General features: G+C 43.6%; 1 protein-coding gene and 1 non-coding gene across 9 annotated transcripts in view; one reads left to right on the top strand and one right to left on the bottom strand.

Moving 5' to 3' along the window:
* WDR59 (WD repeat domain 59) overlaps positions 1-27,792 on the top strand; it is a 108,501-nt gene that overhangs the window by 56,714 nt on the left and 23,995 nt on the right. The window contains exons 19-27 of one of the 8 annotated variants that reach the window (XR_004346778.1): positions 6,552-6,685; positions 7,916-7,997; positions 11,068-11,180; positions 12,729-12,879; positions 12,974-13,046; positions 14,586-14,712; positions 14,872-15,014; positions 25,259-25,402; positions 25,573-25,707. Coding sequence is in view for 5 of the 8 variants with exons in the window: in XM_032611869.1 (XP_032467760.1) it covers positions 6,552-6,685; positions 7,916-7,997; positions 11,068-11,180; positions 12,729-12,879; positions 12,974-13,046; positions 14,586-14,712; positions 14,872-15,014; positions 25,525-25,808 (1,107 nt within the window). In the remaining 3 variants the exon portion in view is untranslated. Of the gene's footprint in view, positions 1-39; positions 141-6,551; positions 6,686-7,915; positions 7,998-11,067; positions 11,181-12,728; positions 12,880-12,973; positions 13,047-14,585; positions 14,713-14,871; positions 15,015-25,258; positions 26,343-27,792 lie in introns of those variants that run through there. The other 7 variants (XM_032611872.1, XM_032611869.1, XM_032611870.1 and 4 more) reach the window with 7 other exon arrangements.
* TRNAR-CCU lies at positions 10,309-10,381 on the bottom strand. Its single transcript has one exon. It is a non-coding gene; the product is annotated as a tRNA-Arg (tRNA).

Genomic DNA, 27,792 nt, shown 5'->3' with positions numbered 1-27,792 from the left:
ATTTTTCTTGTTTTTGTGTTTTTACCCTGCCCTACTTAGGTCATCTTGTTTTATCACCCAGAGGTTCTCCAGATGGAATTCCAGTGTTTGCTCTTAAAATTTTTTTAAATGTGAGAGATATAAAAATAAATTAATAAAACCATTAAATTTCATATAAGAAGTTAGAAAGCACAGAGAGATGCTAACATTCATTTGGTAACTGGACCTTCTATTAATAGCTGATGAAATATTGTTTATTCTTAGGGTAAATCAGAAGGCCCAGGACTTAAGATAAATATCAGGCATTGCCCTGTAAACATTTAAAAAATTTTGCAGCTTCCCACATTCACTTCAGTTGACATCACTAAAATAGCTTTAATGTGAATAACTGAGGAGGCCTTGAAGTTAATAGAGTAATTTCTGATTTCGCGAAACAGTGTTGTATGCTCCCAGTTTCACACTGATGCTCCCGTGGTTAGCGAGAGCCCTGCGGAGCATCACCCTTCAATTCTCTCAGGCTCTCACTTCCTCCTGGCACCACTCTGAGGATGGTCCTGCAGTCCCAAGGTCAAGACTTCAGTTTCCCTGGCGCCCCCCCAGCCACACACCAAAAACAATTCGGTGTTGAATCTCTTGAGGAACTTCTTCCTTTTTAGGAATGAGAAGCTTCTCGCACATACGTATGCTTTTGAAGAGGAAGCAGAGTTCTCCACCTGTTTCCTTTTTTTTGGCTGCGCTGGCCTGTGTGGGTCTTAGCGCAGCATGTGGGATCCTTGTTCCCGACCAGGGATGGAACCCACATCCCCTGCATTGGAAGCATGGAGTCTTAACCTCTGGACCGCCAGGGAAGTCCCTCCACCTGTTTCTTACGATCTTAATTCTTGTAAGAGAACCACAAATCTCCGTCGTAGTTCCTCTGTCAGAGCTGTGTGGATGTCAGCCTCCTGATACCTTGAAATGTGTTTCGGACTAAAGGACAACGGCATTGAAGCTGTGTATGGAGTGTGATGGGTTGGGAGGGGGGTGAGGGAATCTAAATACTGCTGTGCTGAGTTTCAGATTTTTCAGTCATTCCCATCCCAATTTTCCAGTATATTATGGTACCTTTGAATCCATCAGATGTATGGGAAGCTTTCATTTTATTCTATATTTTTTCCCTTTTAATTTTCTTGGTGTTTTTCTTCCCTCCTCGTGGGTGTAACGTTTTCACGCACAGATGTCTCCTCGCTCTGCCCGGCGACGTTGGTCCATACAAGCAATTAACGACTTCCCGGTACTGTGCGCTGTGCAAATGCTCTCCTTAACTAATCCTGTCTCTGCCCAAAGGCCCAAGAATAAAATGCCACCTGCCTGGCTTTGAGGAACCTGAAATGACAGGCTGGCTGGTTTTCAGGACCAGCATAATCAATTTCTCACTCTTGGGAGTCAGGCACCAAGGACTGCCTCCTGGTTCTATCAGTTTCAAATGGGTGAATACTGATATCGTTAAGGATTGTGAATGGACTTCTTTGAAAATGACGCTGAATGCTGGATTTCTTGGAAAGAACCCCAGTGATAAGCCTTTAGCTCACCTGATTTCACTTGGAGTATTTGTATAATTTCATAGAGCTTTCAAAAGCCTACCTTTGGCATGGCGGGGCAGCAGAGGAAGATATAAGAGGCTTCTACCATTTTGTCTCCGTTTTTATCGTCTTGCTCGAGTTCAAAGAGGGAGGTGCCCACCTGCTTCATTGGCATGACACCGAAGCTAGATTTTAATCCTTTGGGAATTTCCTGGAACAAATTTTTTCCTTGCCATCAGTATTTTGCATTGACAATAAAACCTCTGCAATGGACATCTTCTCTTCCTTTTCTCTTGCTTACTCTCTCCTCTTCTGTCTTCCTCTCCCACCCCCTTTGTGTTTCAGTCGTGCCATGGTGACCTCAGGCTGTGCAAGGCAGCTTTGAGGCTTTTGTGTAAGTTTCATTTGGTGTAAAAAAAAAAAAAAAAAAAAATTAGGGGCATAGTCCTATAGCCTTTTCATATAAAAACCGGTTGAAATCAGGAACCTTGATTAGCAAGTTCCACTGCTGCCCAACAACCTGGGGGTGGAGCTGCCTCCGTGGCCATCTTTCCTCAGAAAGCCTGTCCTACCAACCCAACTGCTGCGTTTCCACGGATTTTTCCCAGAAGTCCCTGCTCCTGCTGCTATTTAAAGAGGAACTCATTTTGACTCACTGCCCACTCTGATGATGATTATGCATTGTCGACGGGGTTGCTGCGAAGCAGTTGGTGGCTTATTCTTGGGCTGTTTTTACATTTAACCCATTTATTGCCATCGATGTTGCCTCCGATTGTAGCAGTAACACTGGTGGTTCAGTCGCAAGCTGGCTATTATTGGTTGTCATTCAGTGCTCTCTGCACCAGTGCCTCCCCGCTCCCCCCGCCCCTCCCTCCCCACCCCGATCCTCCCTGTCCTGTTTCCCGTAATTCCATGAACACCTTCTTGGTCTGTTCAGAGGAGCATCCCAGTCTCATCGTGTGATAACTCGTCTGTCTTGCTTTGTCTCTCCTCCCTCGATCCCTGCTCATGGAATCTGTGGGGAAGGGGTGTTTTCTATCGATGGGGCATTGAGATGACCTAAGAGAAGTGCAGAGTCCTTCACCTCCCAGAGGTACCGATTTTACTGCACAGAAACGTATCCATATTTAAGCCCGTCAGAGTGGGACTGGAGCAATGCAGGAGGTTTTAGGGGGCTTTGGGGGCCCCTGTGCCCTTTTCTTACCTGGAAAGGTCAGCCACACCTCATCCCGGTGTGTCATTGTTGTCGTCACCTGACAGGTGCTCAGACTAGAGAGGTTATTCTAAAATCTCCAGCAAGATACTAAGGCAAAGAAATCTTGGGAAGGTGTGGATGAGGTATGAACCATTTTTGTTGCCAAAACACTAGAGGAAACACTGCATGCTTCTTAGGGAGCACCTGGGTCCTAGGCCCTGACACCTGATTTGAGATCTACCACATCTTTGTTTAGGCAGCCTTGTTGGATTTGAATCCCCAGAATAATTTGCCATGAGACAGGTTTACTGAGTGACCTCCACAGCCTGAAGGGGAGATAGTTCATATTTAAAAGCCATCAACCTCCAAGTTTGAAGAAAAAATGTTTTGTGACCCCCCCCTTAAAGATTTTTTATAATGTTTTATAGTTATTCCTTGCTGGATTAAATGAACAAAAACAGCTGTCCCTTAATTGCTTTCACACTTTGATTCTTGGTGGCAGCTATCATTAGGGTGATCCTGTGTTAGGGAATCTCCTTCTACTGTAGGCTCAAAGGCAGCTTATCAAGGTCCATAAAGCACCACCTGTGCATCAGTACAGATCAAACAGAGAAGCACCTGGAAGCCTGGTGTCTCAAGAAGCTGACAAGGAAGTCCCAGGAAATACAGACAGTGATTTCTGTAATTCTGTGAAGGGTAGTTGCAGAAAGCTGCCCAGACCACTATCTTCACATTTTCATCAAGGACTTATTGATGACTCACACAGGCCCGTTTCTGCCAGTCTCTGTCACCCAAGACTGCAAATGGGAGAAGAGCCCTGAGACGTCTCTTTGGACCCTGAATTTTCTTTTCTCTGAATGTGTCGAATCCTAACAAATCCAAAAAGGAAATTAAACGGCGCGAGGTTCAGGCTCATGAGCCCGGCCTGAAACACAGCACCTTGGCCTGAGCCTGGCGTGTTAAGCCCTGTAGCCACAGGAGCTGCTTGCCTCTGCACGTTGCTCTGGCTCAGCAGTGCTTGGCAGAGGAGTGACTTTAGAAGTGAGTAATTGTAGACAGTGGTGTGTTGGACAGCCCTCACTGGAATCAGATGATCTCCGTATATGCAGAAATGGATCTGTTTTTATGTGGACCAAACTATTTACATATTAACAGGTAGCTTAGTCAGGACTTAAGTTTCCCCCCTTTTTAATCTAAAATCATACCCTTGAAAGCAGGTTAACAAGTATGGACTTAGCAGCCTGAGAACCTGTGTTCAAAGCTCAGCTCTTAGGAGTGTGGCCTTGAGTAAGCTCACATCCTTACTGGTGAAGTCCAGGCCTCTCTCATTTCCCAAATACAGGCTCCTCTCTGGCCATTGTAGGGAAGGCTCTGGGGAAATAAGATAATTGCTTGTGATCTTCTTCTACATCCATTACCCAGGTCCCTCTGCTCAAGTATTTTTGACATTCTGAAAATGATCCTTTTTAGAAATATTTCAAGTCTGCTAGGAAAAACATTCTGACGTGAGCTAGTCTATTTGCAAATGAACCACTTTGGGCACATGGGCCTTAATATTATGCTTTCATTGGGTTTGCTTAAAAAGTCAGGCGATTGTGGATGTTTCCAGTGTGGTCTGAAAGCTGTAGACCCCACCCCTCACGAGGTGTCCATTGGTTTCCACTATTCAGTTAAACGGATCTGTCGTGAATTGCTCATTGTTGAAGGGCTTCTTATTTTCTCTTTGTAATAAGGAGCCAGAGTCAGTGCCTGGAACTGTTTTAGAAGCCTTTCAACAAACCTGGAAGACCCAATTAGATGGATCCTATTTGATTCCAGATGGAATCTTTTGAATGTAGATCTTTTCCTTCTGCCTTTAAAAAAAAAATCCAGTACCCTAAATCTCATTGGAGATGACAAATTATGTGGGGCCTTGTGGGTATGTCATTTCCCGGGATTCTTAAACTTCCAGAAGTCTGGATGAAAGTCACAGTGAAGTGAATTTATGGACTGATGCCCTCCATGTTCTAGTTAACCATGTTGTGCTGTCCCATCACTGCGGGGTCGGTGTATGCGGAGTTACTCTCTGTGAAACCGGTCCTAGCGCTCAGGGCACGTGTGACAGCACAGTCTAATGTCGGTAAACGCTGCCTGGCTCCAGCCCATGCTGACAGGCCGTTTTTCTTGTTAGCACGCTCGCCCCTTACTTGCACCCACATCGCAGTTCTTTAGAAAATAACCAAGGCCAGCAGAGAATTGAAGGGCTACTAGCCCCCAAGAATAGATGCAGTTTCCTCTTGTGTTGCAGAATAATGACTTGTGTATGGATGCATAGTAACTGAACTGCTTCTAAGACCAAATAGGTTAAGGTTCCAAATCGATAGCATATGTATTTACAAACGATGATGAACAATTCAAATACTTTAGCTAAACATCTACATTTACCTGCCATGCACTGAGTCCGGGTGTCCTGGGTTTAGCAGGTTCCATGCCGCTTACTAATCCTATGGGAAGTTACGTGCGTTGGACAACTTTGGGGGTTAGATGGGATGTGAACGGTCAGAAATGCCTGGATATAGACCATGACTGATTTATGGAAGAGTGATTGTATCAAAATCACTGGTGGAAAACGAATTTATCTATGAACCATCTAAATAAGAATATACTCTACATGCCCGAGAGTTTATGGACATTTATAATAATTACAGCTTTTTAAATTGCACTTTTTCAGTTGACACTTTGCAGTCTCACCTTTTCATTGTCCCCTGATTAACCTTGTGAGATTGGAACCACAGAGCTTATCATGAGCCCAGAGTTACCAGTGAGCAAAGAGAGCCTGAATTCACCACGAAAAAGGAATGTGCCTGGGATCGCAGTGAGCCAGGGCATGTGTTAATAAGACCAGTAAGACTTGGTTTTCTGACTCCACATTACAGGGCCCTTTCACTGGTTCCTTTTGCCTCCTTTGTTAATAAATATGTCACTTCCCTCCTGAGATGAATCACTTTGGCGACCCCCTTTCTAACTTCTGGCAATAAAATAAAATAGAATATTGCTCCCTTGGCTGGTCGTCATTTTGAAGATACCAGATGGGGCTACACTCTCATAATTCTCATTTTCCGGGACATCTCTCATTTCCTGGGACATCTCTCATTTCCCACATACAGGCTCCTCTGTAGCCATTTGTAGGGAAGGCTCTGGGGAAATAGGATAATTGCTTATGATCTTCCACATCCATTACCCAGGTCCCTCTGCTCAGGTATTTTTGACATTCTAAATGATCACTTTTAGAGATAATTCAAATCTGCTAGGGAAGACAGGGTAATTTTTCTTGAGCTGCTCAGTTTCTGTGTCTGCCTCCCATAGATGAAAGTTTGCAGATCCCACACTGCTGCGTCTGAATTAAATTTCAACAAATCCAATTTAAATTGTCTGAAAAGGAAAGAAAAAAAAAACTTTAATTAGTTTCAAGCAAGAATTTTGAACCTAGGGCTGAACCCAACCTTAAAAGTTGCTCTTCTCCCACATTTTTGTGGTCTTTACTAACTTATTGCTGTTCTTTCTTTTTTAAATTCTGGCTTCAAGGTGTTTTTGAGCACCTGCAGAATGTATATAGCACTGCAGTAGGTGCTTATTTTCCTCTTAGGATTCTGGGCCATGAGCTCAATGCCCTTTGTCATCCTTTTATTTTCTACAGATGCTGATTCATATAATTGTGGGCATGATGTAATGCAAGGTCTCTGCAAATTACCAATGACCCAACTATGGTGTGCTCTGCAAATGTAGGTTTCCATTCATCGAAGTCCCCATTAGTTATATCTTGTCATTTCCCCCAGAAATCAAGGAGATGGAAAAGTAAGCGTGAGGGATCGGACTCTGGGAATCGACCAATCAAGGCGGCTGGGAAAGTGATCATTCAGGATATTGCCTGCCTTCTTCCTGTTCACAAGTCATTGGGAGAACTATACATGTAAGTTCAGAATTTCAACTATGCCATGCTTCCCACTTAGACATGAATATCAAAGTTGTTTATTTTATCTTATTATATTTTTTGGCCGTGCCTTGCAGGATCTCAGTTCCCTGACGAGGGATTGAACCCAGGCAGTTGAAAGCCTGGAATCCTAATCACTAGGCCACTGGGGAACTCCCTTTTTATTTTAGTTTTTGAGATACTGGAATCCTTTTTAGAAGAGGCCCAGTGCATTAGCTTTCTTCTGCTGCATAGCAAATGACCACAGACCTAGCGTTTAAACAACACACATTTATTATCTCAAAGTTTCTCTGGGTCAGGAGTCTGGGCATGGCTTACCTGGGTCCTTGCTCTGGTCTCCCCAGGCTGAAATTATGAAGTTAGCCGCATGGTGGTCTTAACCAATGCTCAGGGTTCTCTTCCAAACTCATTCAGGTTGTTAGCAGAATTCAGTTCCTTGCAGCCGGAGAACTCAGGGAATTTCGTCTTCTCCAAGACCAGCGGGAGTGTCTCACTGATGCTCCTCTGTCTTTCTAAGGTCTCATCTGATTAGGTCAGGCCCACCCAGGAGAATCTCCCTTTTGACAATTACGGGAGTGATATGTCATCGGTATTGACTGGTCTTGACCCCGTTTAAAGGGAGGGTTTATACAAGGCCTGTACAGCAGGGGCCAGCAATCTTGGGCACAGTCTCAGGATTCTGCCTCCTGTACTTAATACGTAAAACAGTTTAAAAGCAGAGCTACTTTGGTTGAAGGGAGCTGGGAGGTGGGTGACAGGCACACAGAAGCTGCTGACCTGTGGTTCCCCTTCTTCCTGAACTTGAACACATAATAAACAATATTTATTTTGTTGTTTATGTACAACACATTACTCCTTGTTAGAAACTACGGTCAGCATTATACATATCTAAATCAATTTTTATTCAACCCTTAAGCCTGGGGAACTCCCCAGAAAAGCTAGCTGGCCAATTGTTCTTTGAATCTGGCCTCCTCTCCTGACTTGGAAGAGGTAAGCAATTTCACCTTCCCCAGGCCTGAATTCACAGTGTAACATCAGCTGTAGGTAAGCTTTTTCTCCATGTTACGTAGAAAGGGAGCTTAAGGCCAATACGAATAAAACATTTTGAGTGACAACCAAAGAGGCAGTTTTTAGTTTATTTGTTAAACCAGGAGTAATTGATTCAGAAGTCAACTGGAAAGAAACTTTTTAATTCTTCTTAAATTTCAGATTGAATGTGAATGATATTCAAGAAACATGTCAGAAGAATGCCACTTCTGCCTTGCTTGTTGGAAGGAAGGATCTCGTCCAGGTATTTTCCATTCCTTTTGTTGGAGATCTGGATTTTTCTCTTGGAGCAGGTTCCTTTCACTTTATTGTTGTGGTTTAGTGACATTTCAAGGTGTACCTCCTATTTTGTAATTTCTTTCCCATTTTCTTTGCCAAACTGTAGGGCTAGAGCAGCTTTTTAAATCCCTTAGATGTTTTTCTTATTAGTGCTTAGTTGAGGTCCTAAAGCATTTACTAAGTGTCTTTATAACATCCCTTTTCTATTCTAGGGCAGGGTGATTGTTAGTATGTAAATGTGGACGTCTTTATCTTTGCCATTTACACCCTCAGTTCTGTTTTGTTTGTTTTTTACTTTTAAAAATGCTTCATTTCATAAAAGGTTTACCAAGGCATTCCTTAAGATAGAGACACGTTCAGTTTTAAAACAAGGTGTTGTAATATTACAAGAATTAAAATTTCCTTCATCTTTGCAGAAACGCATCAGTGCTTAAGCAAGTTGCTCCTATATTGGTGAGGTTTTTTGTTTTTTAGTTATTTATTTATTTTTGTTTGTTTGGCCGTGCCACGCGTTATAGTCCATAGACCATGCAATTTACACATTTAAGATGTACCATTCAGTGGCTTTTAGTATATTCACAGCATTTTGCAATCATCACCATAAACTATTTTGGAACATTTCCTTTACCCTGTAAAGGCACCCCACACCCCTTACTTGTCACTACTCAAGCCCCTCTTCCCCCATCCAGCCCTCGCCAACCACTAATCTATGTTCTGTCTCTATTGCATCTTTTATTCTTTAGTGTGAGGATTAGATTGAGCAATGGAAACTATGAGCTGCTGTCCTGTCTGCTCAGTTTTTCCTTGTAACCCTCCAAATGACCCAGAGCTAAGGCCTCCCCTTGATTTTTATCTGATTGAAAAATCCCTAAGATTTCCTTTTGTCTCCTAGTAAACACCGTCAAGTCTCTGCTGCAAACCCTTTTAAGTGAAACTTAGAGTCATGGATTTAATCTGTTTCTCTAAGGACCCAGCCACCTAAAATTCTGCAAACACTAAGAAGGCAAAACAGAGTAGTGGAAATAGTGGGGAATTTCTAACAGGAGACGTCAGCCCGACTCTGCTCCGTAGTGGTGTAACACTGGGCCAAGTATTTCCGACTCTCTCAGCCTCTGTATATTGGTCAAATGAGACCCAAGAGAATAATTGCCTCATAGGGTTGATGAGAAGATTGGTTCACGTGCTGAAAAAACATTATCTGAGGAAAAATTACTTCCTAAAGTGTTTTTTTTTTTTTCTTTTAAGTTTTTAGGACTTTTATGGCAGGGTTGATTTGGAAGTTCAGGCTAGTCCGAGTGAAGTGGAAAGACCCTTCCCTGGGGTTCAGACATACCTGGGTTTACATCTGGGCTCTGTCCCTTTCGTGTTGTGTGATCCTAGGCAGCTACCTAATCATTCTGAACTTCAGTTTCCTCAACTATAAAGTAGGAACAGTACTTCTAAGGTCCTTATGAGAACTAAATAAGGTAATATGCATACAGTTTCCATACCTGTATCTGGTAGATGTAAATACCCAGTATGTGGCAAATTATTGCTGCTCTTCTTGCAATTGCAGTCATCACTGTGGTGTGGTCTTCCTTAACGGACCGGAAATGACATCAGTGCAAACGCTTGGAGAATTTGTTGTTGTTGTTCTTTTTGCACATATTGAAGATGATGTGTCTACTGTTCTGCATAAGAGTTACAGGAATAAGCCTGTCACCTATTTCTGTTGAAGGCACTTAGGAAACGTGTATTACAAGTGAGGAAATAATGGGCCCAAGTTGTCGGCCAGGGTAGTAAACATCCTTTCCTATCCCAGAAACCTATGAACTTCTTCCAGCAACCATCCAGGTGGTCGACTGATCATAGAAATGAATATTTTTCTTTTGAACCAATACTCGTGGGGGTTATTTAAGTATACTGGAGCCACACGATTTAATTGATTTTTTAAAAACATATCTGATGTGTTTCTATACCTGTTTTTCAGTATTTTTATTTGCTTATTCTTTCTTTTCTTCTATTTTAAACTCCTTGATTCAAAGTCTGTATCTTCTTCCTTTCGGGTTTTTCTCAGAGTCTAGTAGTGTTTTCCAGTTGGTGGGCATACAGTGATGTATTGCTAGTAAGAAAGATTTCCCAAAAATAATATTCCATTAAAAAATATATATATATATATTTATTTATTTGGCTGCGCCGGGTCTTAGTTGCGGCGTGTGGGATCTTTTAGTAGCAGCATGCGGGCTGCTTAGTTGCAGCATGTGGGCTCTTAGTTGTGGCACACATGTGGGATCTAGTTCCCTGACCAGGGATCGAACCTGGGCCCCCTGCATTAGGAACGCAGAGTCTTAACCGCTGGACCACCAGGAAAGTCCCCAGTATTCCATTTTTAAAGGTATAGAGGGGAGGGGACTCCGTTGATGGTGTAATGTATTTATATTTAGTGTGTGCTAAATCTTGGATCTAATAGACACGTCATGGACATTAGTTTCTGCTTGAGGACTCCAAGCCCCGTGAGGTTTCAAGTTTGGGGATATTCCTCAGATTTGATGTCAACCAAAAGAAAGCCGAGTCTATTTTTTCTTGGCCTATTTTTCTGTAACTTCAGAGAGTATACTGAAACTTTTGTAATGGAAGGTTTTTCATTATTTGGGCAAAGGACAATCTTAAGTGTGATACCGAATGCATTTTTTTCTCCCTGCCAGTTCACTAATGAAGCAGCAGAAAAAGTCACTTGAGTCAGTGGTTAAATAGACCATGCAGGGAAGTTGTTGCATGGTGTCATTCCTCTGTCGTCTGCTTCATAAAAGCTTTTAAGGCTAGTGTTTCTCAAATGTGCACACAAGTCCCCTGAGAATCTTGCTAAAATGCAAATTCTGCTTCAGTAGGTCTGGAGTGGGGTGTCAGACTCTGCGTTTCAGTAAGCTCCCAGCTTTGGCCGCCCCCAGAGTAGCAAGGCTTTAGGCTGTGTGTGGAGGAGGAGGTGGGGTTCTTTCGTGGTTCGCGGTCCTGTGCTCACCAGTCTGAGTGTGGGTATTTCTCTTTGATCCGTGCAGGTTTGGTCGCTGGCTACAGTAGCTACGGATCTTTGCCTTGGTCCGAAGTCTGACCCAGATTTGGAAACACCCTGGGCTCGACATCCATTTGGGCGACAGCTACTGGAGTCCCTGTAGGTTTTGAGAGCTAAAAGTGAGGAAAATGAGTGATGTCGATTTTAGGTCTATAAACACTTTCGGTGTTTTTGTCTAAGAGAAAAGTGCAAAGGCCTGAGGCATGAGAAGAGGAAGTGAGACCTTTCCTTTTAGGGCTGCCATAATTTCTGTACAGAACTCATTTCTTAGAGCAGAAGGAATTATACAGTATTTGTCATTTATAACAAGGATTTGGGACTCATGTGTCCTTGAGAGATTTATGCTTTGGCCCAGAAGTACATCAGTCTGAACACAGGAGTTTGAATTCTTGAGGTAGAAAGTTTCTTGGGTGCTACAGAATCTCGCCCCTGAGAGCAGGTTAGAGAATTGCACGTTGGCCTTCGTGTTTTCCAAAGGCCACGATGCATTCACCCTGTTAGACAGTTTATGAAAACCTTGAGTTTGTGTTTGATTTATTGCACTGAAATATGGCAAACTGGAAATACAGTGTGCAGAATGAGTCACATCCGGGAAGAACCACTTGAGGTTTCAAGACAGGGAGGCCCAGGTCCTGACAGAGAGACGGAAAAGCTCTCCTTCCTTCAGGTGGAGGTTTGCTTTACCTGCTTGCTGAGGCCAGACCTGGGACACGTGCTCACGCTTCAGGTTGCTCATGGTGCTTGTTCTACCCACTTCATATGAGGCTCACGAGATAGTGTGAAAACACCTTAAAACTATTAGACATTGCTTGGTAGGAAAGTATCAAGTCCCTGGGATCTCTACCTCACATTCTATCTAGCACAGTTGTACTGAAAGGAGCAAAGGGGATGTGAGGACCTAAAAGGTAAAACTATCCCCTGTTGTTCTTACTTAATAGCTCAGACTCATAATGCCACCTCCCGAGTCTGTGACCTGCTCCCCATACTGTGGTGGCACCGTGCTCTCTGAGCACCTCCATGTAGCCTTAGGTCATATGAATGGAGGACATAGAACCCGCCCCCCCCCCCCCCCCAGGAAGCAGTGTGATGCCTCCTTGGAGTTGGGGAGGCCGAGAGAGCATGTATGGCCTCACTCAGATGTGAGTTGAGTCTCCTTAATTCTTGAAGAAGCTCCATTCAAGTCTGAGCCCAGGCCTGGATGCCAGCTAGGAGCTTTCAGATTGGTTATATCTAGGTCATGTGTAATACTCAGATACATGTTATTCCAAAACAAATTTAGCCAAACTCAAAGTCGATCATGCCCCCGGATATGCAGAAAGCCCTCGTTCCTGATGGGGGCTTTTGAGGCAGAATCAAGAATTCTCCCTTCCTTTATGGTTTATCACAGGATATAGTTCCCTGTGCTATACAGTAGGACCTTGTGGTTTATCCATTCTATATAAATGATAATGGAAAAGAGTATGAAAAAGAATGTATATATATGTATAACTGAAGAACTTGGCTGTACAGTAGAAATTGACACAACACTGTAAATCAACTATACTTCAATAATATAAATTTAAAAAAAAATTCTGACATCCTACCCCGATGGCGACAACCCGCCGCTGTCGTGACAGTCATCCTTCCCCCTGCCCCCTTTCTCTCCAGGCTGGCTCATTACTGCCGGCTCCGGGACGTGCAGACGTTGGCTATGCTCTGCAGTGTGTTTGAAGCCCAGTCTCGGCCGCAGGGGATACCAAACCCCTTCGGGCCTTTTCCCAGCCGCTCATCTAACCTTGTGGTGTCCCACAGTCGATACGTAAGTTGGGGGTTTCCTGGTGTGAGTTTGACTTTTCCCAGAGGTCGCCATCACGGGGAACGGCACTCTCACACTGCTCCTGTTTGCTCTGCAGCCCAGCTTTACATCCTCTGGTTCCTGCTCGAGTATGTCCGACCCAGGATTCAACACTGGTGGCTGGAACATAGGTTGGTATGGCCTTAGCCCACGCTGGGTTTTTTTGGTTTTTTTTTAAACATCTTTATTGGAGTATAATTGCTTTACAGTGGTTTGTTAGTTTCCACGCTGGGTTTTTATACTCTAAATGTGGTGTGCGATTTAATATTTACTTGATGAATACTCTCCATATTTTTCCTTGTTTCTCATTGCCCCCCCCCCACACACACACACAGAGTGCGCCGCAAAGCTTGCGGGATCTTAGTTCATCTTAGTTCCCCGACCAGGGATTGAACCTGGGCCCGCTGCAGTGGAAGCTTGGAGTCTTAACCACTGGACCGCCAGGGAATTCCCCCTCTTTGCCCTTTTTTTAAAAAATTAATTAATGTATTTATTTATGGCTGCGTTAGGTTTTCGTTGCTGCACGCAGGCTTTCTCTAGTTGCAGCAAGCGGGAGCTACTCTGTTGCGGTGCGCAGGCTTCTCATTGCGGTGGCTTCTCTTGTTGCAGAGCATGGGCTCTAGGTGCACGGGCTTCAGTAGTTGTGGCTCATGGGCTCTAGAGCGCAGGCTCAGTAGTTGTGGCGCACGGGCTTAGTTGCTCGGTGGCATGTGGAATCTTCCCAGACCTGGACTTGGACCCGTGTCCCCTGCATTGGCAGGCGGATTCTTAACCACTGCACCACCAGGGAAGCCCCCCCACTCATTGCCCTTTAAATTATGATGGGGATACTGTAGTCAGCAAGGTCTGGGCTTTTCATGTTTGAACAGGCTGGTTTCTGGTCTCTCTGCCTTGCTGGGTTGCTTTCCATCTTGTAACCTTAAGAAACTGACAGTGGGACTTCCCAGTGTCCCCCCGCAAACGCTAACCCTTATCCTTTCTCCTGCACAAGCCCCTTTCCCGATCATCTGCCACTTCCTGTTACCTCCCTCTCCCCACGTACCTCCTTCAAGGTAGAGAAATAAAGCTGAGCCTGGTTCCAGGTGGCCGTAAAAGTCTGTTTAACGAGGAAGTGTATTTGTGTTTTCTGGATATTTTAAATTTCTTTTTAAAAATGATCTTAGTTTTGTTGATTACAAAAGTACTATTTGCCCAGTGAAGAAAAACAAAACAAAAAGCATTAGTGGAGAAAATAGTAATCATTGATTCCCCCACCTAGAAATAACATCTGTTAACATTCCAGAACATTTTCCTCCAATCTTTGTGTGTGTGGGGGGGGTCATTCTATATTTGTGGGTTTTGTGTTCCATTTTTGATTTTGTCATGAGCATTTTCTCATGTCATTTAAAGAGTTTTTTAAGTAATGCCTGCCTAACAGTCTACATCATCTCTACCATAATTTGCTTAATCATTATGTGTGTACTTAATTATCAAGTTACCTTAATAGTAAACACCTAGACAAAAAGGTAAGGCTAAGAAAGTGTTCTGTTTAGTTCCATTTCTCAGGATCTTCAACTTAGCTTATCTTTCTTCCAGGGAGTAAATTGGACACAAGTGCATTATGAGAGTTTTCAGGTATTTCCCATGCCTTCTCTGATTTTCATCTTCTCTTCCCATTTGATTTTTTTCAGTGGGAAGAGAGACAGAGCACATATCTTCACCCTGGGGAGAGTCCTCACCAGAAGAAATCCGATTTGGGAGTCTGACCTACAGTGATCCTCGTGAGCGAGAGCGTGACCAGCACGATAAAAATAAAAGGTAACGACCTTCGCGGGTGGGAGCTGCAATTTCATGACGCTTAGATTCTCCAAAATCAGGACTCTTAGCACATTATGTGTCATTTGTTATACTAAGTGCTGTTTGGCCTTGAGCTTGTTTCTCTTAAAGGAATTGACCGGAATTTTGAATTTGATCCAGGCTTCTGGACCCCGCCAATACCCAGCAATTTGATGACTTTAAGAAATGCTACGGAGAAATCCTCTACCGCTGGGGTCTGAGGGAGAAACGAGCTGAAGTGCTGAAGTTTGTTTCCTGCCCTCCTGATCCTCACAAAGGAATCGGTGAGTAAGAATTTCTTTCTGTTCCCGTCACTCTCTGAAAAGTCCTATAATTTAATGTGCCCATAACATAATACTTGGAATGAAGTTCCAGCTTCTCATTTATAAGCAGAAATTTCTGAAGCATTTTGAGTCTGTTTCAAGCTTCTGAAAACCCTGGCATTTCATGAGGTGGTTACATTTTTATTGTGACGGAAGAAGTTTTCCATACAATCCTCAGATATTGATTGGAAGAAGGGAGATTTATTCAGTGATTCAACTAATGTTTATCAAATTCCTCTCAGTCACAGTACTAGCACACTCACTCTTTCCCGTGGTGGAACTCACAGACCAGTGGGAGAGAAAAATATAATTACAAATTGTGATCAGTATTATGAGCAAAAAAAAGGGGTGTTGGGGCAGGGAAGCAGCGGGGGAGAATCTTAGAAGACGTGTCGAGCTGTATCGGGAAGGCTATCTGAGGAGCTGAGGTTTGCAGGATGGGGTGGAGCCACACATGCAGCGAGAGAGCAGCACGAAGGGCATCCCATGCAGAGGGAGCAGGTCCGTGGGGGAAATAACTTGTTCTTCTAAACAAGTGGAGGAAGACCAGTGTGGCTAGAGCATAATGAGTGAGAAGAGTGATGTAAAATTAGACTGTAGGATAGTCAGACTTGAGAGTCATGGTAAAGAATTTGGATTATATTCTAAGTCCAATGGTGAACTTCAAAGGACGTCAATAGGTAAGTTATATGACTTCCCTGGTGGTCCAGTGCTTAGGACTCTGTGCTTTCACTGCCATGGGCCCAGGTTCGATCCCTGGTCAGGGAACTAAGATCCCGCAAGCCGTGTGGTGAGGCCAAAAAAAAAAAAAAAAAGTAAGTGATGTGCTCTGGTTTCCATTGGAAGAGGATCCCTTTGGCTGTTATAGGAAAAAGGGTTGGAGGAAGGGTAGAAGCAGAGGTAGGAAGGCCATTTGAAGATTCTTAGAGTAGTCAGAGAGAGATGAACGACCTAGTCTTGGGGTGACATCAGTGAAGGTGGAGAGAGATGAGTGGAGTAAAAATGTATTTTAGAGGTAGACTCAATATGACTTACTGACAAGTTGGGTATGGGCTTGAGGAGAAGAGGCAAAGCTTAGATGATTCCCAAGTTTCCAGCTCAAGCAACTGGGTAGATGGTGGTGCCATATTCTACGATAGAAAAGATTGGAAGAAAATTGAAAACTCAGTTTGGGACAGTTGGAAATGTTGGTGAGGTTCAGACTATAGAAGTCATGCAGGCAGTTGGATATGAGTCTGGAGCTGAAAGGACAGTTCAGGGCTAAAACTAGGAATGTGGGAATCTTCCCCATGTCGGTGGTGTTCAAGCTGTGAGAGTTGAGTGCGTTTACCTGGGAGCTGGGGGGTGGGGTGGAAGAGGATGGGAGGAGCAAATAAGAAAGCCCACTTACTCTGGGCCTTGAGAGAATCCAGGACTTGGGGATTGAGTCTTGGAGGAAGAACCAGAAACAGAGACTTAGAATGAGATATCAGTGAGTTTTGAGGAAAAGCAAGACTGTACTATGAAAGAAGCTAAGAGAAGAGATGTTTTCTAAAGAGTGACATGGGGCTTCCCTGGTGGCGCAGTGGTTGAGAGTCCGCCTGCCAATGCAGGGGACACGGGTTCGTGCCCCGGGTCTGGGAGGATCCCACATGCTGCGGAGCGGCTGGGCCTGTGAGCCATGGCTGCTGAGCCTGCACGTCTGGAGCCTGTGCTCCGCAACGGGAGAGGCCACAACAGTAAGAGGCCCGCGTACCGGTTAAAAAAAAAAAAAAAAAAGAGTAACATGAAAGACAGATACAAGAGTGGACTGAACACACACTGATTTCCTTTCTCTCCCAGATCCTGCCGAAGTGCCTACATAGAGCTTTTCTGTAAAGACACAACCATGCAAGGAGAAGTAATGTTGGCAGTAAAACTTGGGACCTGGTGGGGCAGATAGGTTAGTGATACCTGATCTCACGGGGAGAAAGCTGAACCCTGAACTGGCCGGCAGAAAAACAGCAACGCACATGGCAGAACCCCCAGGTGGCTCAGGAATTAGTGGTACCACGTACCTCTGCAAGTGGCATGAAGATGAGGTCAAAAACAGGAGTATTGTGTCATGGCCTTTCTAGGGTCCCCAGATCCCCACTCCTAGTTTGCAGAGCAGTTATCACCCTTCCTCTCCCCCAGCAGAAAACGGAAGTTCATTCTCCAAAGAAGGTGGACACATTTCCCAATAAAGGGGCCGCCACATAGCTAGCATATGAATGAGGAAAGACCCAGGAATATAGAGAAGATCCTAGAAGCTTCCAGAGAGAAAACAGGTCACATACAAAGGATAGGAATATGGATAGCATCACACTTTTCGGGAGCAATGAACTAGATACTGACAGCAGTGCAGCAGTGCCTTCCCTGTCCTCAAGAAAGTGATCCTCTTAGAGTCTCTTAGAATTCTAACCTAGAATTCTGTACCCAGGTTATCCATCAAGTGTAAAAGTAGGCCTTCAGCCTATCCAAGGAGGAGAAATAGATTCAAGCCAGGAAGCCAGGGTGTTGGGATGATGGTGAAGGGAGATGTACATGACAGACCTGAAGACAGACCAGTCCAGGTTGGAGCTTCAGAGCATTGTCTCCAAGAAGAGAAAACAAAATCTGTGTATTTCAGTATATATAGTGTATTTCAGTATTCAGTGTATTTACAGAAGATTCAGATGTTTGGAGATGAATTATCAATAAGTATGTAACTAAGCAAACAGGAAAAACAAGACTAACTCTAGGAGGAACAAAATGTGCAAGAAAGAAAGGAAGTCATCATGGTACGTGACTTGGCTTGAATAATATTTACCTAGAGAAATAATGTGAAAACAGTACTGATCCAACCAACTGATAATAGAACCACATGAGGAAGATGAGGAACAGGTGGTACATGAGTCTGGTTGGGGAGATTGGGGAATGAAAGAGCTTCCACCAGGGAAGGTCAAGAGACAGTGCTTAAATATGACAATTAAGAAATAGCTTTATGAACATGTTGTGTAGAGATAGGGAGGTAGGAGCAGAAGAAATAGTTAAGAATTTCCTCTAGAGGGTGATGGATGTGGGAGGGGAAGGGAATGCTGCTTTTCATAACACGATACATAGAATAATTTGACCCGTGCGAGTATAGTTTCAATTAAAAAAAAAACCAAACTAATATATAAATACATACATACTAATACATACATTGAATAACAAGGATTATTTTAATATGGATTATCTTTTTTTTTAATTTTTTTTTTTTTTTTAATTTTTGGTTGTGTTGGGTCTTTGTTGCTGTGCACGGGCTTTCTCTAGTTTTGGTGAGCAGGGACTACTCTTCGTTGCGGTGCGCAGGCTTCTCATTGTCGTGTCTTCTCTTGTTGCAGAGCACGGGCTTTAGGTGTGCAGGCTTCAGTAGTTATGGCACGTGGGCTCAGTAGTTGTGGCTCGCGGGCTCTAGAGTGCAAGCTCTGTAGTTGTGGCACACGGGCTTAGTTGCTCCGCGGCATGTGGGATCTTCCCGGGCCATGGCTCAAACCCGTGTCCCCTGCATTGGCAGGAGGATTCTTAACCACTGCGCCACCAGGGAAGCCCCAAATATGGATTATCGTGGTGCGCGTACGTAAAGAAATGCAGACAGAAAATGCTATTTGGGTACATATTTTTCAGAGCATCTACATGCATGAAAGTATATCAGGGAGAGATTAATGATGGCCTGGAGCAATTTGTCTTTTAAAATTAGTTTCCAGGGAAATAAATGAATCACAGAGATATGTAACTGATGTGTCCATCAATCAGTTAGACGTATTGACATCTCCTATTATAAAGGTCGTGCTGGGTTCTGTGGGCTGGACAAAGAACTGTAAGGTGTGGTTTGGGGAGGGGGTCATTCAAGAAGTCTATAATCCAATCAGAGAGATGAAACTGAAGCTCATGAAGACTTAAATGATGTTTGAGAATGAATAGTCTGTCCTAATACCATTACAAACAGTGCTACAAAATTTCAGAAAGAAGGGGGGAGTGTGGATTGTGGAAGAGTCACAGACAAAAACATTAAGTATTTCATCCTTAAAGTTTTTCCTTTGGAAGAGTCAGACTACCCAAATACAGGAAATAGCAGGTATCGAATATGACAAGGTTGCCAAGTTGGTCTCCTCCTGGTGGAAAACCAGCAGTTTCCTCTCACACTTACCACATCTGCAAGGGTCACTCCGTATCAGCAGCAAGATTTGAGGGATGCAGTTGTTTTCATTTAGGGGATTAGATATTTATAGAAAGGACTCCAGGCTTCATTTATTTTGAGGGGATAATGCTAGACAGAGTATTCTTTAAAAAAAAAAAAAGAAAGAAAAAAAAACCCTCCATATGCAAGGTGGTTTTTGTCTTTGTTTTTTCTATTGAGGTATGAGGCGCTAGGTCAGAATGGTGGTAGAGAAGGTGCAGCCCACCCCCAGTTCCTATCTGCCCACCTGAATTTTATTCAGCAACTTTCTGTTTTGGTTTATTAATTTAATGTCTTATTTACTTGGCTGGGTTTACTTACATTTGTGTAATGTGGTGTTAATTAACACACATAACTCTTCTGTGTGATTAACAAACTAGAATTGTATGACACTAAACCTTTGGAGTTAGCTTCCACCTGGAGGTTCCGTAAAGCCTTGGGAATCATAATTTGATCATTCCATGTACCAGCAGTATTTTTATTGTCCTTATTAGTTTGTTAGGAACCAAGAATGATCCATTTCGCCTCTACCAGGTTTCACCTGCAAAGCCTGTACCTGTGATTCTGTGCCTCCTTCCCTGAGATCCCCCAAGTTAATCAGTGTTCCAGGGAAAGACACTTGACAGCTTTGTGGTTTTCATCAGTGTCTTATAGTTTTCCGAGTAAAGGTCTTCTACCTCCTTAGGTAGGTTTATTCCTAGGTATTTTATTCTTTTTGATGTGATGGTAAATGGGATTGTTTCCTTAATTTATCTTCCTGATAGTTCATTGTTAGTGTATAGAAATGCAACAGATTTCTATATATTAATTTTGTATCCTGCAACTTTACTGAATTCATTGATGAGCTCTAGTAGTTTTCTGGTGGTGTCTTTAGGATTTTCTGTGTATGGTATCATGTCATCTGCAAACAGTGACATTTTTGCTTCTTCCTTTCCAATTTGGATTTCTTTTATTTATTTATTTTTCTTGTCTGTTCACTGTGGCTAGGGCTTCCAGTATTATGTTGAATAAAAGTGGCAGGAGTGGTCATCCTTGTCTTGTTCCTGATCTTAGAGGAAATGCTTTCAGCTTTTCGTTGTTGAGTATGATGTTAGCTGTGGGTTTGTCATATAAGACCTTCATTATGTTGAGGTATGTTCCCTCTATGCCCACTTTATGGAGAGTTTTTATCATAAATGGATGCTTAATTTTGTCAAAAGCTTTTTCTGCATCTATTGAGACGATCATATGGTTTTTATTCTTCAATTTGTTAATGTGGTGTATCACACTGATTGATTTGCTGAAAAATCCTTGCATCCGTGGGTTGAATCCACTTGATCAAGGTGTATGATCCTTTTAGTGTATTGTTGGATTCAGTTTGTTAAAATTTTGTTGAGAATTTTTGCATCTGTGTTCATCAGTGATATTGGCCTGTAATTTTCTTTTTTTGTTTGGTATCTTTGTCTGGTTCTGGTATCAGGGTGATGCTGACCTTGTAAATTATGAGTGTTCCTTCCTCTGTGATTTTTTGGAATAGTTTGAGAAGGATAGGTGTTAACCCTTCTCTAAATGTTTGGTAGAATTCACCCATAAAGCCTTCTGGTCCTGGACTCTTGTTTGTTGGGAGTTTTTAAATTACAGATTAAATTTCATTACTGGTAATTGGTCTGTTCATATTTTCTTTTTCTTCCTGGTTCAGTCTTGGGAGGTTGTACATTTCTAAGCGATTTTGAACACATTCCACATCCCTTTGTACCTCCTAAAGTGACAAAAGTTAGCATGTTTACCAGCATCACCCAAAGTGGATGCATACTCTTACCAACTGTTAACTGGTGGTCATGCCATTATGTGCAACAATGAGTGGCAAGAGAGAATATTAAGATTATGCTCAGTGACTTAGTGTTTTTGTATTTTTTCTCTTTGGGAATTTAAATCCATTTAGAAATTGTCTACACCCCTAAAGATTATTTGTTAGTTAAATGAAATATAAGTTCAAGGTCTTAAAGTTAATAAGGATGTTAGAAATTATGTTTAAGTGACACACTAAAAAGAAACATGATTACTAATGATGTATTGAATTTTTCAGCAAGATGACATTTTAATCATTTTACCCAGATAGAAGAGGAGAATAGCTTACCTATACAGTTATCTCAGGTGCCAAAGAACAACCCTTTTAAAAAGATGTGTTATTATCATTCAGTTTACATGAACACACGGTTTTTACATTTTCATAATTTTAAATGTTGAATCTTTTCAAACCAATAAAACCAGTAAAGGAAACTTAAGAAATATTAACTAATCAGTTTTTAATGAGAACACAAAGCAAAGTCTTACATAATATATACAGTTATGCTTTACAGAACTAGAACAAAAAATTCTTTAATTTGTATGGAAACACAAAAGACCCCACATAGCCAAAGCAATCCTGAGAAAGAAAAATGGAGCTGGAGGAATCAGGCTCCCTAACTTCAGACTGTACTACAAAGCTACAGTAATCAAAACAGTGTGGTACTAGTGCAAAAACAGAACTATAGATCAATGGAACAGGATAGAAAGCCCAGAGATAAACCCATGCACCTATGGTCAATTAATCTATGACAGAGGAGGCAAGAATATACAATGGAGAAAAGACAGTCTCTTCAATAACTGGTGCTGGGAAAACTGGACAACTACATGTAAAAGAATGAAATTAGAACACTCTCTAACATCATACTCAAAAATAAACTTATAATGGATCAAAGACCTAAATGTAAGGCCAGACACTATAAAACTCTTAGAGGAAAACATAGGCAGAACACTCTGACATAAATCGCAGCAATATCTTTTTTGATCTGTCTCCTAGAGTAATAAAAATAAAAACAAAAATAAATAAATGGGACCTAATTAAGCTTAAAAGCTTCTGCAGAGCAAAGGAAACCATAAACAAAACAAAAAGACAACCCACAGAACGGGAGAAGATGTTTGCAAATGAAGCAACCAATAAGGAATTAATCTCCAAAATATGCAAACAGCTTATGCAGCTCTGTATCAAAAAAAACCCCAAACAACCCAATCAAAGAATGGGCAGAAGACCTAAATAGACATTTCTCCAAAGAAAACATACAGATGGCCAAAAAGCACATGAAAAGGTGCTCAACATCACTAATTATCAAAGAAATGCATATTAAAACTACAATGAGGTATCACCTCACACCAGTCAGAATGGCCATCATCAAAAAGTCTACAAACAATAAATGCTGGAGGGCGTGTGGAGAAAAGGGAACCCTCCTACACTGTTGGTGGGAATGTAAATTGGTGTAACCACTATAGAGGTTCCTTAGCAAACTAAAAATCTAACAACTATATGATCCAGCAATCCTACCAGGACATATATCCAGAGAAAAACATACTTTGAAAAGACACATTCATCTCTAAGTTCATAGCAGCACTATTCACAATAGCCAAGACATGGAAGCAACTTAAGTGTCCACTGACAGATGAATGGATAAAGAAGATGTGATACGTATATACAATGGAATATTATTCAGCCATAAAATAACAAAATAATGCTATTTGCAGCATCATGGATGAACATAGAGATTATCATACTAAGTGAAGTAAGCCAGAAAGAGAAAGAGAAATATCATATGATATCACTCATGTGGAATCTAATTTTTTTTAAATGATACAAACGAACTTATTTACAAAACAGAAACAGACTTACAGATACTGAAAACAACTTTATGGTTACCAAAGGGGAAACGTGACGGGGGAAGGATAAATCAAGAACTTGGGATTAACAGACACACATTACTGTATATGATAGATAACCAACTAGGACCTACTGTAGAGCACAGGGAACTCTACTCAATATTCTGTGATAACCTATATGAGAAAAGAATCTGAAAATGAATGAATATATATATATATATGTATAACTGAATCACTTTGCTGTATTCTTGAAACTAACACAACATTGTAAATCAACTATACTCCAAGAAATTTTTTTTTAAAAAGTTATGCTTAGAGAAAGAAGACAGCTTTTTTCTGGGGGGGGGCAGGGGGGCTGCGTTGGGTCTTCCTTGCTGTGTGTGGGCTTTCTCTAGTTGCAGTGAGCGGGGTCTACTCTTCATTGCGGTGCATGGGCTTCTCATTGTGGTGGCTTCTCTTGTTGCAGAGCACAGGCTCTAGGTACACAGGCTTCAGTAGTTGCAGCACGTGGGCTCAGTAGTTGCAGCACGCGGGCTTCAGTAGTCGTGGTGCACGGGCTTAGTTGCTCCATGGCATGTGGGATCTTCCTGGACCAGGGCTCGAATCCATGACCTCTGCATGGGCAGGTGGAGTCTTAACCACTGTGCCACCAGGGAAGTCCCAAGACATAGCTATTTTTAACCCAAATTTTCAAACCAGTTTATCTCAGGATTTACTTTAACTAGGAACTACCATAAAATTTTTTCTTTAGTTACCATGTATTTAGAGTCTCTATTTGTCTGTTTTTATAACTACGTGTTGTGGTGAAGCAGAGGAGCTGGCTTTGATAGAAGAAAGAAACCAGGACCCTTCCTCTACAGTAGGAGGTGAAAGAAGAGGGAGATGTGACGAATTGGGGGTGTTGAGATGAAGTGTCCCCCATTGGAAGGCTTCTGTTTTCTTAGGGAAGGGAGGGAAGAGGCCATCGGGTGAGAGAGAGAGAGGCATGTGGGAGGGGTTTAAGAATATGGCAGAGGTGTGAGGTGGGCACCTGGGAGTCGGGAAGGAAGAGCCTGACCACTGCACACAAGCCAGGAGTCTACCTGGAGGTGCGGTCAGTGAGACGAGCATCCTGACGGTGCGCCTTCCCATGGGAACGCTCCTGGGCTGACGCGGAGGAGGCCAGGGATGGGGCTCATCCAGGTGAAGGTTTTGCCAGGTGGTACCATGAGGGAGAGAGGGGCCAAGGAGTTCAGGATATTTGCAAAAAAGTGACTATGGGGCTTCCCTGTGGTGCAGTGGTTGAGAGTCCGCCTGCCGATGCAGGGGACACGGGTTCGCGCCCCGGTCTGGGAAGATCCCACATGCCGCGGAGCCGCTAGGCCCGTGAGCCATGGCCACTGAGCCTGCGCGTCCGGAGCCTGTGCTCCGCAACGGGAGAGGCCACAACAGTGAGAGCCCTGCATACCGCAAAAAAAAAAAAAAAAAAAAAAAAGTGACCATGAAGTGGAACCGTGTAATTCAGGCTGGTCAGAGGGGAAACTACAGCCAGAGAGGGGCTGATCGCGTGGAAGTGCAAGTGGACTTTGGATAGAATGAGAGACGGTGGTGGATTAGAGGTGAGAGGACGGTGACCTGGGAGGCCAGGTGTGCAGAGGGTTAGTGGCGTGGATTTTGAAGATGCCAAGGATTGGGGTGGAGGGAAGATTGAGAACCAAGAGCAGAAGTCTTCAGAGCATGGGGCAGGGGGTGTCCAGAATGTCAGTACATGACAGTAGAGGGAAAGGGGAAAGGCTGGTGAAGCCAGGGAGCAGTAGCCTCGAGAGGAGAGTACGGTCTGGAGGCAGCCATGCGCCACCCTCCCCTCCCACCCCTCCATCTTTAGGATGTAAGACAGAGCCGGCCTTCCCTTCGGAGGAGGCCGAGACACAGCGGGGTTTGGTTAGGGCCAGGTGGTGAGGGGACCGTTCCCAAAAGAGCCTGTAGAGCACGTGGGAAGGTCTGCACTCGATGCAGCACAGCGGAAGGCGGTCTGGGAGGAGGAAGGATCTCCAGGTAGCAGGGGCTGAGCAAGGGAGCTGGGCGGTTAACGTGGGCCGCCTGGCCCCAGGGCTATGGCTGAAGCGGACAGGGACTTCGCGGCAGGCGGGGACCAGCGGAGCAGGGCGGTCCTAACCGCTCTCCCCCATGCTGGGGCAGCCCTGTGGTGGCCTGACTCCGTCCATCTTAGGCTGCTGGGTCGTTGGCAGGCAGGTAGGGAAGAGATTGTAAGACCAATCAGCTCTTGCCTGAGTGTCGACTGATCCTTCAGTGCTTTCAGACAAATGTTTGTTAACTGCCTTCTCTGCATCTGTAGCTGTTGGGGTGGAAGAGGAATGAGATGGAGCCTCGACTGCTGCAGACACTGGGGTTTCCACCCAGGGCCTCGGGGAGCAAGGCGCCTGCTGCACCCTCTGCCCGCACCCTTCCACTGTGGTGATGACAGCAGCTCCTTAGTGAGGTTGTAGAAGAAGGGGTTCTGCCATTAAAAAACAGAAAATTGAACAGCAGGGGTCTAATAGGATCCTACAGAATCCCCCAAATGAGTACCTCGTTATTACAATGCCTGGTTCCCCTTTGCAGAGCTGAACTCACCGTGTCTCTTTTTCGGCCATCTCCGCCCTTCTCCAGAGTTCGGTGTGTACTGCAGCCACTGCCGGAGTGAGGTCAGGGGCACGCAGTGCGCCGTCTGCAAAGGCTTCACGTTCCAGTGCGCCATCTGCCACGTGGCCGTGCGAGGGTCGTCCAACTTCTGCCTGACCTGCGGGCATGGGGGACACACCAGCCACATGATGGAGTGGTTTCGGACCCAGGAGGTGTGTCCTACCGGGTGTGGGTGCCACTGCCTGCTTGAAAGCACTTTCTGAACTGACAGCCCGTGGGAGTTGTGGGAAATCCCAGAGAACCCGTCAATGCCGGTTGACAAGCTCTCTGCCAGGAGAGAGGCTCCAGAACCCACCCCTAACTAGACAGGGATGTGTTCTCCTCAGAGACTGACACGGTGCCAGCTGTTCATGAGCCTTTGCTTTTCTTTTGTTGGCTGTTGGTGGCATGGATGTTGGTGGAGGAGGACACAGGCAGATGGAAGTTTTCTTGGAGAAAAGCACCTGCCTCCAGAGCCGTGTTTACCTTTAAGACGACAGCATCCTTTCTGATGCCATCAGAGAGATCAAGGTTGGTTGCAAAGGATAGTCTCCTGAGCCAAAGGACAGTGGACAAATGGGCCTGTGACATAAGTTTATGCATTTATGACCTGATGGACTGTGGCCTTTTAAAATATACTTAAGTTATAAATATGTAATGTACTTAAGGATCCTTAAGATGTATTTTTCTGTTTGTTTTTTCTCTTCCAGCTATTCTCCCTTGGCTAATAAAATTCTAGTCATCGTTTGAAAAACAAAGAGATGAGGTTGAATGATATTTTAGTGAATCTTCTTTTATTCTGCTTCTAATTGAAATTAACTCTTTGGCGTAGGACCAAAGTCAGCGCTCACATTTCCAAAGGAAATGCTGATTTGCTTTTGTCATCCAGCAGGAGAAAATAGAATTTGACATTTAAGGTTCTTCCCAACCCCAAGAGTTTTTTTTTTAATCATTTCTTTTAACAAAGGAAAATGAAATTACATGGCAGCATTGCTGTGAGAGTCTCCCGTTGCCACTGTGTAGGTTGGCTGGGTTCCCGTAAGTGCCTTCACTCTTCCCTTGGGCTCCTTCATACGCTTTGACCCATGTTTATCTGCATCCACCAATTCTCCAGAATGATTCTCAATGCTTCCCATTTTGTATGTGCCAGGAAAGAGACATCTTTTCAATATTGCTACTGAAATTTATATTTATTTATTTTTAATTTTTATTTTTTTGGCTGCATTGGGTCTTAGTTGCGGCACGAAGGGGTCTTTTGTTGCAGCGTGGGTTTCTCTCTAGTTGTGGCATGCGGGCTTTCTGTCTCTAGGTGTGGCGCGCGGGCTCCAGAGCATGTGGGCTCTGTAGTTGTGGCATGTGGGCTCTCTAGTTGAGGCACACATCCTCAGTAGTTGTGGTGCGCAGGCTTAGTTGCCCCGCAGCATGTGGGATCTCAGCTACCTGACCAGGGATTGAACCCACGTCCCCTGCATTAGAAGGCAGATTCTTTACCGTTGGACCACCAGGGAAGTCCCTATATTTATTTCTTAGAATTTTACAATTCCAAATTGATTAGCTTAAGAAATATAACTCCACGTCTCAGAATGTGAAAGTGTTGTACATCACTGTGGGTTTTCTTGTTTGTTTTTGTTTTGTTCTTGAATTTTCATTCATTTATTTATTTTTTGGCTGCACTGGGTCTTTGTTGCTGCGCAAGGGCTTTCTCTAGTTGTGGCGAGCGAGGGCTACTCTTCGTTGTGGTGCGCGGGCTTCTCATTGTGGTGGCTTCTCTTGTGGAGCACAGGCTCTAGGTGTGTGGGCTTCAGTAGTTGTGGCATGTGGGCTCAGTAGTTGTGATTCACGGGCTCTAGAGCACAGACTCAGTAGTTGTGGTGCACGGGATTAGTTGCTCTGAAGCATGTGGGATCTTCCCGGACCAGGGCTCGGACCTGCATCCCCTGCATTGGCAGGCAGATTCTTAACCGCTGCGCCACTGGGGAAGTCTGCATCGCTGTGTTTTAAACTACAGGTCAGGACCCATTAATAGATTGTGAAATCAATGTAGTGGATAAAAACCAGAATTTTAAAAAATGAAACAGAGTAGAAGAGACGTATCAGAACTTACCAGACATAGGGTAAACATTGTTTTCTGTAACTTGTTTACCAGTGTATACGCACACACCTACATATGCGTATAACAGATCACAGTGTAAATTCCTTGCTTCCTGA

Source organism: Phocoena sinus, chromosome 19 (genome assembly GCF_008692025.1).
Source record: "Phocoena sinus isolate mPhoSin1 chromosome 19, mPhoSin1.pri, whole genome shotgun sequence".
In the NCBI taxonomy this organism is placed as follows: Eukaryota; Metazoa; Chordata; class Mammalia; order Artiodactyla; family Phocoenidae; genus Phocoena; species Phocoena sinus.
This window is presented reverse-complemented; position numbering and strand designations above follow the sequence as displayed.